The sequence below is a fragment of the Delphinus delphis genome, chromosome X (assembly GCF_949987515.2).
Source record: "Delphinus delphis chromosome X, mDelDel1.2, whole genome shotgun sequence".
Classification (NCBI taxonomy): domain Eukaryota; kingdom Metazoa; phylum Chordata; class Mammalia; order Artiodactyla; family Delphinidae; genus Delphinus; species Delphinus delphis.
In genome coordinates this window covers 113,467,123-113,480,005 of record NC_082704.1, presented here as the reverse complement: position 1 = coordinate 113,480,005, position 12,883 = coordinate 113,467,123, and the positions used below count along the sequence as shown (strand labels likewise).

At 35.4% G+C, this 12,883-nt stretch overlaps 1 protein-coding gene across 2 annotated transcripts in view; it reads right to left on the bottom strand.

The window, feature by feature from the left end:
* Positions 1-1,254: 1,254 nt before the first annotated feature.
* The window catches only part of AP1S2 (adaptor related protein complex 1 subunit sigma 2), a 28,913-nt gene continuing 17,284 nt past the window's right edge, over positions 1,255-12,883 (bottom strand). The window contains exon 5 of one of the 2 annotated variants that reach the window (XM_060001800.1): positions 1,255-2,843. In XM_060001800.1, coding sequence (XP_059857783.1) covers positions 2,796-2,843 — 48 coding nt within the window. In that variant the 3' untranslated portion in view covers positions 1,255-2,795. Of the gene's footprint in view, positions 2,844-5,597; positions 7,063-12,883 lie in introns of those variants that run through there. The other variant, XM_060001802.1, reaches the window with a different exon arrangement.

Below are 12,883 nucleotides of genomic sequence, written 5' to 3'. Positions count from 1 at the left end.
CGAGTATGTGGCATTTGGCAACTTGAGATTTGGAAATAAGGACTTAAGGATTCACAAAATACTGAGTTTAACAGAAATAGGAAAAGAAATTTCTTCAGGATTGGGATTTCTGAGTGGTATCTGTGGAAAATGAAAGTTCTTTAATCTGTAGTCTAAAGGAAAGGAATTATGTGGTCCAGAATACATTTTACTTTAAAAATTGATATGTGGAAAAAATAAATTGATATGTGGGAATTCTCTGGTGGTCCAGTGGTTAGGACTCAGCGCTTTCACTGCCGTGGGCCGGGGTTCAATCCCTGGTCGGGGAATTAAGATCCCACAGGCCATGTGGTGCGGCCAAAAAAAAGAAAAAGAAAATTTGATTTGTTCCAGAATTTAAATGCCTCTACCCTAAAAATGATTGAAAAATTTCTGTAAGTATCTAATGGATTTACAAATGCTGAATAATTCTCACTAAATTCAAAATTTTTCAATCCTTTTCTAAATACAGCCAAGACATACACAATTAAATGTGGGCATTCAAAGCTGAATATTCATCTTAATAGCTCATGGAGGAAAAAACGAGATGAACACCAGCTTGTCCTCAAGGTAGAGATGTTGGTGACTTTTCCCTCAAGTGTTAATGGGTAGTATGAGAGGGATGGAAGGAAGTAGTTTTTAAACCACTGACTGGGTCATTATCCTGATAAATGTCCATCTTGAACTTAGACTTATTAATGCCTTTTTTAAACCTACAATTTGATTACTATTTATGATTCAAAAATTCCAACTCTACATTGCCAGCAGAAGGCCATATGCCTGTTTTCAGTGAAGAGATAGCTGCATGTTGGAGCCTCTTTAAATCTACACATATCCTTTTCTTTTAATTGCACACATATCTATTTTTAGCAGACTAGCAAATTCGTTTGATGGTAGTTGTTTCCTTGATCTTAAATATCCTCATTTCATTGTTTTCCTATTTTTTCTAGAAATCAACGAGTATACTTAAAAAAAATCCACAATTTTGTATGTAACATTTCCTATCTGTAGGTAATAGGCAGTCCCTTAACTATCATGATAACCAAAATTTTGATTTGCTACTCATACTAGGCAGTACTTGGCACATACCCGTCCATTTCAGCAAGTGTGCTAGCACCTCCGGTTAGTGTGTGTGTGTGTGTGTGTGTGTGGACTCCAGTTGATTTGGAATACCTCTGATTACCTGGAGTGATCTGAGTTGCTCATTCAGAAAGAGAAAGTCAACTGCATCAAGGTTTTAAAAGCAGTATTTATTGATTGAAAATAAATGTGTAGATAAGCTCTCAGTAGCATGGACTCCACATTATTTTTTAATGAGCTTGAAGTACATGAAGACTCCTTAAGTCTTCCGCCATTTATCTTGTGTGTGCTTTTAACCACCACCACATTCAAATGTGGGTGAATTTTCAACATTTTACTCAAAAAATTTTTTCTTTAAATTCTTCCTTCAGCAGCTCTTCATAATTTGACAAACTTTTGGAAAGAGACAGATAAAAACACACGACAGTGGTGTACATTGAACATTTATTACAACTAATTGGCGATGTGATAAGACGTGCTCACGTGGCCTGAATACTGGTCACAATCACAACAAAGCTTAATCCAGCCCAGCAGATACAAATGAAAGTGTAAACTGTGAAGACATGTTTACATACATAGAAGTATGTATAAAAGTGACATTGAAACAACTGTATATCCTTAAAAAATATAGAGCCCACTAGTGCCATTTTACCTCATTCAACTCACACTTTCATATGAGAGGTGGTATCTGTTTTTATATTTATGACTTCCAATAACTAGGCAGTGCCATAGAAGGGAAGGAAGCTGCCCTAAAGTTTGCTGCACTTCTAAGTGGAGGGAAGCAATAGGGGAGTAAAATAAATTTGGCTGTAACAAGCACCCTGGAAGGAATATTCCTGCGTTAAACAATGACTTATGCAACACTTTGTGAAGGGAGTAAAACATTTTCCGTAACATACTGTTATTAAGAATCCCTGGTAAGTCAACATTTCCATTTTATTTTGGGGGCATCAAAAAGAATACAACTAAGTGACTAAATGATTATGACAACAAGAAACTTATCTCAGGAGTCAAATGTTCCTTGGCCTTAAAAATAACGTGCTTACTATTATGAAACAGCTGATCTCTGTTCCTCGTCCCAGGTCTGGAATGCCTAAGAAATAATTTTTAGTGTAAAACAGCATCATTCCATTAGTCTTTTGTGTATTCCCTTTGTTTTAAGGTGTTTAGTTTCTAATAAGGGTCTTTGGTATACATTTGTTTTTTTTCTAAAGTTTCAACATAGAGTGAAATTTTTATTCATTTGATATGTGACATGTCAATTCCCTTTATTCGCATATATAATAAAATGAACTAGTCTTTGGTTTCATAAAACCAGGTTTCATATAATTTAACTTTTTTGCCAAAGACAGTAATTAATAAATGTATATTGCCTGACTGTGTCATATTCATAGATACACATAATCAAGGTAATGATAATAATCTATTCAAGAGAAAGACCTATAAACTTTAAAATAGCCAGAAAAAGTACCTTTCTTTTCCTGCATTCATTCTAATTCATATTTAAGTCCCTTGTTATCACTTGATTAACCAAAGTTCCCTTTAAAAAAAGATTGTGTAGGCCTGAATGAAGCAGCTTAGCAGAACAGTAATACTGACAAGACGTCATCTTACACCATTAGCTAACACGGACATGAAGGCAGTGACCATCTACAGTGTGTGAAATGCCACAAGAAGTCATCAACAGGGGAGGAGAGTTATGTCAGTCCAATTTCTTCAAGAACGCTACGTGGGGTTTCAGCTTCCTGTGGAGGGAAAATGTGAGACTCTGGTAAGCAGATCCGGGGAGGCTTGAGAATGTGAAATTGACACGGAAGGGCGTGCAAGTTTCAGAGAACGCTGAACGCAAGCAGTTCAGCAGTATGGGCACTTCTATGGAGAGCCAGTGCTTATTTAGCGACTTTTGCCCCAAACATCAGAGACCACAGGAGGATATTTTCAGCATGCATTAAATACCTACTGACTACCTACCAATTGTGCTGGGCTCCATTGCTGTAACACAAAAAGCAGTCAAGCCCACTGCAAACGCAGTGCAAACCCACAGCTACCCGACATTTCTACAGGAAAGGTAAGTTACCTTAGTGTTAAAATTCAAAACCTCCCCTAAATAAAGACCAGGGAACCCCCGCTGAGTTCTCCCCATTCTTCACATATTTTGTTTTCCCTGCTCTTTTTTCAAGTCATATGTATTTATTCTTCTCTGAGTTTTTACTCAGTTTTGGACTTAAATGTCCCCAGCAGCAAGGCTGCAGAAACTCACCTTCCCAGACCTCCCCAGAGCACAGAAACTCACCTTCCCAGACCTCCCCAGAGCAACCAATGGTTTCAGTGGAAGTAACATACAGAAAGAGTGCTCTGGGATCTGGGACAAAAGTGCCTTTTGTTCTATGGAACAACCAATACTCATTTTTAAATGTCAAAAGAACACTAAACAAAGTAGGCATACTAGAAAAAAATTAAAAGTTTTTCCCAAGTGTCTAATTTTGCACGGCACAAAATAAAAAAGGATCAAGTAGGTCAAATTTCAGGTATTACTAACAACAAGTTTGTAATTAAAAGGCATACTAGATTTTAACAGAGGAAAACAATTTTTGTACCCAAATAACTTACTTTTGCATCCTAATTGTGGTACAGCACAAAACAAGGAAAAGAAAAATTAATTAAACCATAAATCCATAAATTAGATTTAATTGTATGTAAAGCACTACATGAAATAATCTTAAGTTAATTATTTAAACTCTTTGGTCTGTTTCCTTATTCCTTATACTATGAAAACAAGGATCATAGTACTTACCTTCATATGTAGAGATTAAGGGAGATAAGGCTTAGTGCCTGATTCACAGAAAGTGCTCAAAAAATGTTAGCTGATACATTACTCAACTGAAATCTAAATGAAGGTATTTAGCCTTACTATAAACCAGCTCTCTATATAAAGTTCATATGATGACCTTTTAGTATGTTTGTGTATTAATGAAAAATGGGTAAAAGTCAGCTTTGGTGAAAAAAGGCTATTTTTTATGAAGTATTCTTGCCCCCCTCCCCACCTCCAAATTGAACCTCAACCTAACCAGGCTACAGACCTAAATATACATGGAGGATAAGAAAACAAGTTAAACATCACCATTATAATCTGCCAGATACAGAATGGAGGAAATTCTACAGCATAGGGGACTCAGTTTAACAAAAATAGGCAAAGGCGGGTAAAAGCAGAGGAGTTGTTAAAGATTAAGAGAGACTTAAAGAGACCAGATAGAGTGTGAGCCTTGTTTGGAATCTGGCTCTTACAAACCGATTATAAAAATGCATTTTTCAGACAATTAGGAAAAAAAACCCAACCAGGAATAAGACAGGAATTACTATTAATTTTGGGGGGTGTGGTACTCATCTCTTAGGGATACATACTTAAGTAGTAAAGATGAAATGGTAGGATGTCTAGGGCTTGCTGTAAAATAGGCAAAAAAGGTGGGGTGGAAAAAAAAGGCAGGGTGGGGTGGTGATTTATGAAACTAGCATTGAGTTGATGGTTGTTGGAGCTGAGTGATGCGTACATGACAGTTCCTTATACTATTCTATTTGTATGTCTCAGAGTTTTCATGATATAGCTTTAAAAGAAAGTTTAATGGAAGTGATGCAACACTCCCAAGAATGATGTAAGCCAATCTCTTTCATTTATAATAAATGTTTAGCCTTAAACATTAAATACACTGCAAGACTGACATCTGAATCACATATGTATTAAATAAAGGGGACAATTTAAAAAGAATCATTTCCATTTAATGTTAAATAATTTTTAAAACATCATATAACCTTTAATGTATTTATTAAAGGGTGCCTACATTGAATTCTATAGTTAACATTCTTAGCTTATCCATGTAAAAATGTCCCCCTATCCTATTCCCTGGAGCTGGTCAGACTTCCCCTATGTGTTCACTGCTTGCAATCTTATACAGCATTTCTTGAAGAGAACCACGTTACTTCTCAAATATGCATTATTTAAAGTATCTGTCCTTTCTGAAAGGCCTAACTTCAAAGAATCATTTACACATTTTCTTCCTTTGAGACTTATACAAAGAGTACGTTAGAGTTTTTTAATCAGTTGTATTTATAATATAAAATTAATTTTCACATGTTCACACTGAAATTGTAGCTCAAAATTACCTAGAAAAACTATTATCTGAATTAGTAATATCCATAGAAACAGAAAGTAGAAAGGTGGTTGGTTACCAAGGGCTGAGGGGAGGGGAAGTGGGGAATAGTTGTCTATAATGGGTAGAGTTTCAGTTTTGCAAGATAAAAAACTTCTGGAGATCTGTTGCACAACAATGTGAACATACTGAACACTGCTGAACTGTACACTTAAAAATGGTTAAACTAGTAAATTTTGTTATTTTTAAAAGACAATTAAAAAAAATTACCTGGAAAAATTAAAATATGAAATATATTATTTATCAAAAGGATGGAGAAGAAAAAAGTCATTCACATGAGACAAAGTACATGCAATACTTTTATTTTAGACATGCAAGGAAAGGTATTTCAGAATCTACTAGTTTAAAGCAAGCAGCTGTATACAAATAACAAAAGAAGCAACATCTTGTTACAGCTGGGCACACAGCATCCAAAGCAAACAGGCATGAGACAATGCATATTTATGCAGCATTAAAACCACATGAATGACATGTTGCAGGGCTGGGGGAGGGATAGAGGAAAAAAATGGAAACGAAAAGACCAATGTTTCCCAATGCTATCAATGTATATAATGCTAAATTTCTCATTTGACCGCCCACCCAGGTTGCTTCAAATGTCATGTGGTACAGTGAGAATGGTAAGAATGGAAACAACTGATCTGCATACCTGCCTTATACACATTTTCACAGGTCTTCTTTCAATGGTAAATCAGTTTGAGCATCTTTTGAATGTATTGTTTAATGATAGGTTACTTAACTTGGGCTTTAAACTCTCTAGACATAAACAATGAATTATTTGGTAATTTCCCCTTTATAATAATATATGTTGCATGTTTTATTAAAAATATACACAAAAATTATCAATATTAAAGGTTTTCATATTCAGAAATATAAAACCATATTTAACAAATCATTAAGTAAATGCAGACAATTATAAAACCATAACTAGTAAAATATTAGTATTTAAGCAATATTAGAATCTTAACTATATAAAATAAAGCAGGTATTAATACTTTGAAAGGATTACTTACTATTGAACAACAGATATTGCAGAAGAGACTTTTCTGATATAGCTTTCTAATAGTTCTTAAAGGGACTGTTTGATACCGTATAGCACAAATGTGATTCAATAAATGTGGCATTATAAATTTCTTAGAAACTGAATGTTTTACCTTAAATATTATATGAGTAGATTTTACTTTCTTGTATTATTTCCAAATACACTTTTATGTGATACATTAGAAAACGTTTGCTCATATAGACTATAATATAATCACCCTAAATATAGCTCCCCCCGCCCCCCACCAACATTTGAAGATGAAACCACACTATATTATGCATTGCTTATTCTGCCCTAGCATTTCAGCTATATTTTCTTTGGTAAACATTTTAACAATTGCTAGGTATTCCTCTTACACGATTAATCACAGATGGTTCATAAATGATGACACGTATGTGTTTAAGATGAAGCATTACTCAAAATGGTCATAGGTCATATTTTTTCAAGAATTAAACCAGCTGCAAGCAGGAAAAGCTATATCAAGATCACATATCGAATGAAAATAAAACAGAAAACAGGATGAAAACAGGAAAATTATTACAATTATAAAGGTAATGGTTCTGAAATGTTCTATTATTATTATACAAGATAATCAGTCACCAAGCTGAGGGTATTTTCTTTCATGAGCATATCAGCTCTCTATTTCCTCTGTGAAATTCTGCATACACGATGATGAGTAGTCATTTAGTACACAGGGACATTAAAATATTCATGACGTGGCTACAAAAGAAATGCATATATTCTTACACACAGTATACAAACTGACATAGACACAATCAGATTTCTAGAATGTTTAGTGCACAGTAAAGAAATTTTAATTGAAACTTAGAATTTGTTTGTTTTTAGAATTTTGGTTCATGGATGAATATTTAACTTCTAAACAAAGCCCAGGAGTTCAGATTCATCTTCTATAATTTTACTGTATATAATGATAATCTATATGATGACCTATATGTCCTACAAAATCCGAAAGCACTGTATTTACTAAAAATACTCTGAAAAGATTTTTCAGTATAAGTCATCTGGTAAATACTGAGTTAACTCAAAATCCAGTTAGAATACTCCCTCCCACCAGTATTCAAGTTCATCAGAATTTTACCACACGAAGCAAAGGAATTTAATCCCTTAATGAAAATCATTACATCCTAGAATGACCATGAACTTTTACAGATCCTAAAGGAAAATCTTTCCCAAGAAAAAAGGAGAAAAGTAGTCACCCATTTGGTAGCAATAGAGGTTTTCAATGGTTTGCTTAGCTTAAAAAAAAAAATTCCCAAGACTATACCCTTGCGACTAAGGATATTACTTTTAAAATAATCCTCGAGAAAGATTTTAAAGGACTCTCCAAATAGATGTGTTAAATGTCTATGCCTTCTCTCTATAAATGTACCTAAAAGGATGTTTCTCACATCAACAAGGTAACCTGAGGTGAGGTTTTAAACTGACCCTAGAGTGCACAGAAGAGATGAATGTCTAGGGACTCCAAAACCTCCCTGAAACTAGAGACAAAATTAGGTACAGATTTTCCTGAGAAGAGGGCCCATGGCCCATCAGACTCTCAAAGCGATTATACCCCTCCAAAAGGCTTGTGACTCAAAAAAGTTTAAAACTGCTTATTTGAGTGCTTTTAAGATATCCTCAATTTAATATTTATTCAACTTGGCACTTTGAAATATTAGGCTACAAACTCATGTAAACTGTTTCAATAAAATATGTAACAGATACCTTATACTTAAATAATAACCATTAAATACAAAAGTGTTTGAGGAAAAAAGCCAGTTAAATTTTAATCCTCAGATAATTCCTAAACAGTTTAAAGATATAATTGCTTTTTTTCTCCCACTCAGAATATTGTGGAATGAAGCAGCAAGCTAAAATAATACTAATAATAAATTGAACCCCTAAATGCTTCATTTTCATGAGGGAATTCGATTTCGGTATCAATAGTATTAATAATAGTATTTTGGTCAATGAACTCTGAACCTATTTCAATATTCTCTGTGTAAAAAATATAAATTATAAGCCCCAATGATAGATCATTATCAGAGCAAAATTTCCTATGAAAATATCAGTTAAATGAAATAATTGGGACTATCCCTTGGGATTTAATGTAATTAAACTTTTCAGGTAATGCTAAACTATAAACAACGAACTTGACAAAATTATAATTACAAACGGAATTTATATATCCTACTACATTTTGATACATGTAAGTACTCCAGCACATATTCTACTATGCTTTCTTACACCCAATGAAACTCTTGCTGTGATACATGTTCCGTTTTCTGGACAGAGAACAAGAAAAATTTGTCTATCAAATAACTTTTCACCTAAATAATACCAGTACTTTGAGACTTTATATTACAGCTTTTCATCTTTTTGTTTTCTCTCTTAATTTTATTTATTTATTTTTTTGCAGTACGCGGGCCTCTCACTGCTGTGGCCTCTCCCGTTTTGGAGCACAGGCTCCGGACGCGCAGGCTCAGCGGCCATGGCTCACGGGCCCAGCCGCTCTGTGGCATGTGGGACTGGGACACGAACACGTGTCCCCTGCATCGGCAGGCAGACTCTCGATCACTGCGCCACCAGGGAAGCCCTCTGTCTTAATTTTATATCACACCATGTAAAAACCAACAATTAAAAGAAAAGAAAAAGGTAGTTTCTCAAATAGGGCTGAGTACACAGCGGTTCCTCCCCAGAGGAGACTTAACTATGAAAGAGAACAATTCTATAGAAGCAATTCTCAACCCTGACTGCCCCCCCCCGTCTGCCCCCCCTCCCCGTATGCGGGCCTCCCACTGTTGTGGCCTCTCCCATCGCAGAGCACAGGCTCCAAACGTGCAGGCTCAGCGGCCATGGCTCACGGGCCCAGCCGCTCCGCGGCATGTGGGATATTCCCGGACCAGGGCACGAACCCGTGTCTCCTGCTTCAGCAAGCGGACTCTCAACCACTGCGCCACCAGGGAAGCCCCCCAGGCATTTCTGACAGACCTTTACTACCCTTTAGGAAAGAAAAGGGTTGATAAAGCCAAACTATTCTTTATAACAGTGATCCATATTACTGTACTTAAGAAATTATCATCCAGTCAATTGAGAAGAATACTCTTCAAAGGGCAAAAACCTCCTCACCGGAAAAACATTCTTCAAGAAGAAAACAAACTCTAAAACCCACAAAAATAAGTGTATTGGGCTTCCCTGGTAGCGCAGTGGTTAAGAATCCGCCTGCCAATGCAGGGGACACAGGTTCAAGCCCTGGTCCGGGAAGATTCCACATGCCGCAGAGCAACTAAGCCCGTGCGCCACAACTACTGAGCCCGCGAGCCACAACTACTGAAGCCCACGCACCTAGAGCCCGTGCTCCGCAACGAGAGAAGCCACCGCAATGAGAAGCCCGCACACCGCAACAAAGAGAGCCCCCGCTCGTCGCATCTAGAGAAAGCCCGTGTGCAGCAAAGACCCAACACACCCAAAAGTAAAAAATAAATTTTTTTTAAATTAAAAAAAATAAATGTATTCTTTTAACCACTTTTAAGTTGCTATAACACGTTTTAAGTACTTGCCCAGTTTAAACTGCTAGGGGCTGAGAAAGTTGTGCTATAAATAAATGCCTTAATGAGCATTTAAGGCTGATTTTTAGCTAAATGACAGATATGCCCATAATTAACCAAGTTATTTTTTCTCTTATATACGAGGAAAACATTATAGTGGATTAAATATAACTCCAGTATTCTGGGCCTTCTTACCACCAGTACATTTTATGAGTCATGTAATAATTATATTAATTAAGAATTGGGGAGAGTGAGAATGAAGTCTGTTACAATACACAGACTTTATAGTCCTGTGCAGAATTAGACCTACTGTCTTCTATTACCTAGCAAACTGAGTTTAATACACTGAAATGTCAGTGATTTAGATTGTGTGGGAATAAAGACCAGAATGAAAATAGTGAGAAAAAAAATTTAAACAAGTTGTATTACACAAACATAAACCACAAGTGCCCTTAGTACAGATTCTTTGGTGACCTATTTTTTTAAATAAAGATTAGATATTTACTATTTTCAGTCTGAAATGGGCCTTTAATCCTGGGCAAACCTATTCCAAACCCTCAACATTTTCCTCAAGTTATCTACCTCTTCTTTCTCCTCAGTCCCTGCAGCTCTCTTCTAGATGTAGTTTCTCAACTCATCCAACTCATGAGGAAAAAAAAAAAAATTTACATCTTTAACCCGTTCATCTCCTCAAAACAGAGGAGGGAGAAGACTCACCTTACTCAAGACCAATGCTTTTGATTCCATTCCTATTCACCCTCCGCATATACTTTTCCCATTATTCCATTCCTGTTTTTCATCGCTCTCTCCATTAGCTCCTCTTCTCAGTATACATGCATGTTCAACTTTCCTCCATACTAAGAATAATCTTTTTCTTAATCCCCTACAAAAAGGACCAGATGTAGTGGGAAGTGTAGGACAACAAACACAGCAGAAAGGAATTAAGTTACACCTGTTCTCAAAACCACCTACGTTCCTAAGACAAACCTCATTACCTTAAAAATTCCCAGATATTCACTATACTAGGCCAATGACTCAAAAGTAAAATGATCTGATAAACTATAATGAAAACTGGTAAGCAAGTAATTATCTGAAGGCTTAAGTCTTGTTGAAATGAGAAGTGCTTAAATAAACTAGTGGTATTGGATCCAAAACTGAAAACCTAGTGTCCTGATTTTTCTTTCTGGTACACTATGTAGTCAAAGAGAAATAATGTACATTTAATTAAAAATATATATAAGAAAGTGTAATTTGTAGTTACTGCTCTACTTCAGTTTTTCTTGAAGGGGCTTCACTTATTCCTTGAACTGTATCCTTTGTCCTTCATGTTCTAGAATACAATGGTCCTTTTTATTGCCCCTCACTGGATACTGTGGCAAAGTCCTTATTCTCAACTCTGGAACTCTAATTCTTGAGCTAAAGACCAAAGGGCTGCAGAGTATCCAAATGCACTAAGATCTCTTTTTAGCAATGAATAAAAAGAGAAGAAATGAGAGCACTTTATAAGGTACCTTTTAGATGAAAGGGCTCACGGTGTCTTATTACAAAAGCACTTGTGAGGCACTAGGAAAATCGAGCGATTTTTTTACATTAAGTTAGCAATGTGGCAAGAGCAATATGGTTGTTCCAGATGGTTAGTGTTAAAATGGCCAAAAGAACATAAGTGCTTCACTTTACCTGCTGAAACTTCCTTTTTAGCAAATTCTACTCTAGTTTCAACTAAAGGAACAACACAATGTAGTCTTCCATTCACAGAGCAGCATTTTGTCTTTTTAAAAAATTTATAAATTAAAAAAAATTATACTTAAAGTACATGTCTTACACTTCTAGAAAACAGGAGGGAGGGACCTCAAATATCTTCAGAGGTAATACTGTTAATGTCCTACTCCTAGATCTTTTCTTACTTGATGCGTATCTTTCCATATCATTACATAGAAATTGATCTCATTTCTTTCAAAGCCAGGTTAACAGTTTCATGTATGGTTGTACTGTAATTTTCTTAACCTATTTCCCATTGATGGACATTTGGTTAGGTTCCAATGGCTCAATATTATACTGAGCATGTGTCTTGCTGCATTTGTATATTTCTGTTGGATAAAATTCCTTCCAGTATAACTAATGGGGCAAAGGTGTACACATTTAACTGTTAATAGATATCACTAAACTAATCCTTCAAAATGGAATACAAATTTATGCGTTCATAAGAAGCAAACAATTATTCTTTGCCAATCCAAGAAACCAAAAAAAAAAAGCTAACTGATATTTTAATTTACATTCCCTTAGTCAAAGGACCATGTGTTTTTTCTTTCATCTGTGGATTACTTATTCATATCTCCTGCTGTCTTATTCTGTTGTGCTGTTGGTCTACTTCTATTACATTTGTCTTAAAAATAATAATGAGGAAAACTTAACTACATTTCCTAAAACCCTGCTCTAAAACCCGTTAGTGATAAAATAGTAAAGAGAAATTACTTTCTCCGGCAGTTAATTGTACTTTTTTAATAAAGAAGCAGAATAATTAACCTAGCTAATATAACTTTAAACTATAAAGAAATAGTTTTAAGCACATTTTAGGGTAGTTGCATTGTATTTGCCCTGTTCTTCCATTAGGATCATAACTTGAAATGCCCTAAACTTAATCAGGATTTTCAAAATAGAAAAGATTTCTTGGAATCACTGAATTTCAAATATTCAAACTCTAAATATCTTTACTAAGTAAATTCTTTAACGCTAATAGGGTATAAAAGAAAAACAACAAAAATGTCTACAGGTACAACATAAGTCTATATATGTAAATTCTGGTCATTTAAACTATTCCTCTCTTAAGGAATTATCAAATCCCTAAGGTGGATAGGGAAATCAGCAGAAAATTCAAGTGTTCTAACTGCCTGCAGGGTATGCTCAATTCTGTTTTCAGGCAAAAACTCAATTACCTTAATAGATGTTAACAGATTTGGTTGTTGCTGAGGAAATTAAATTATATAGTGACATCC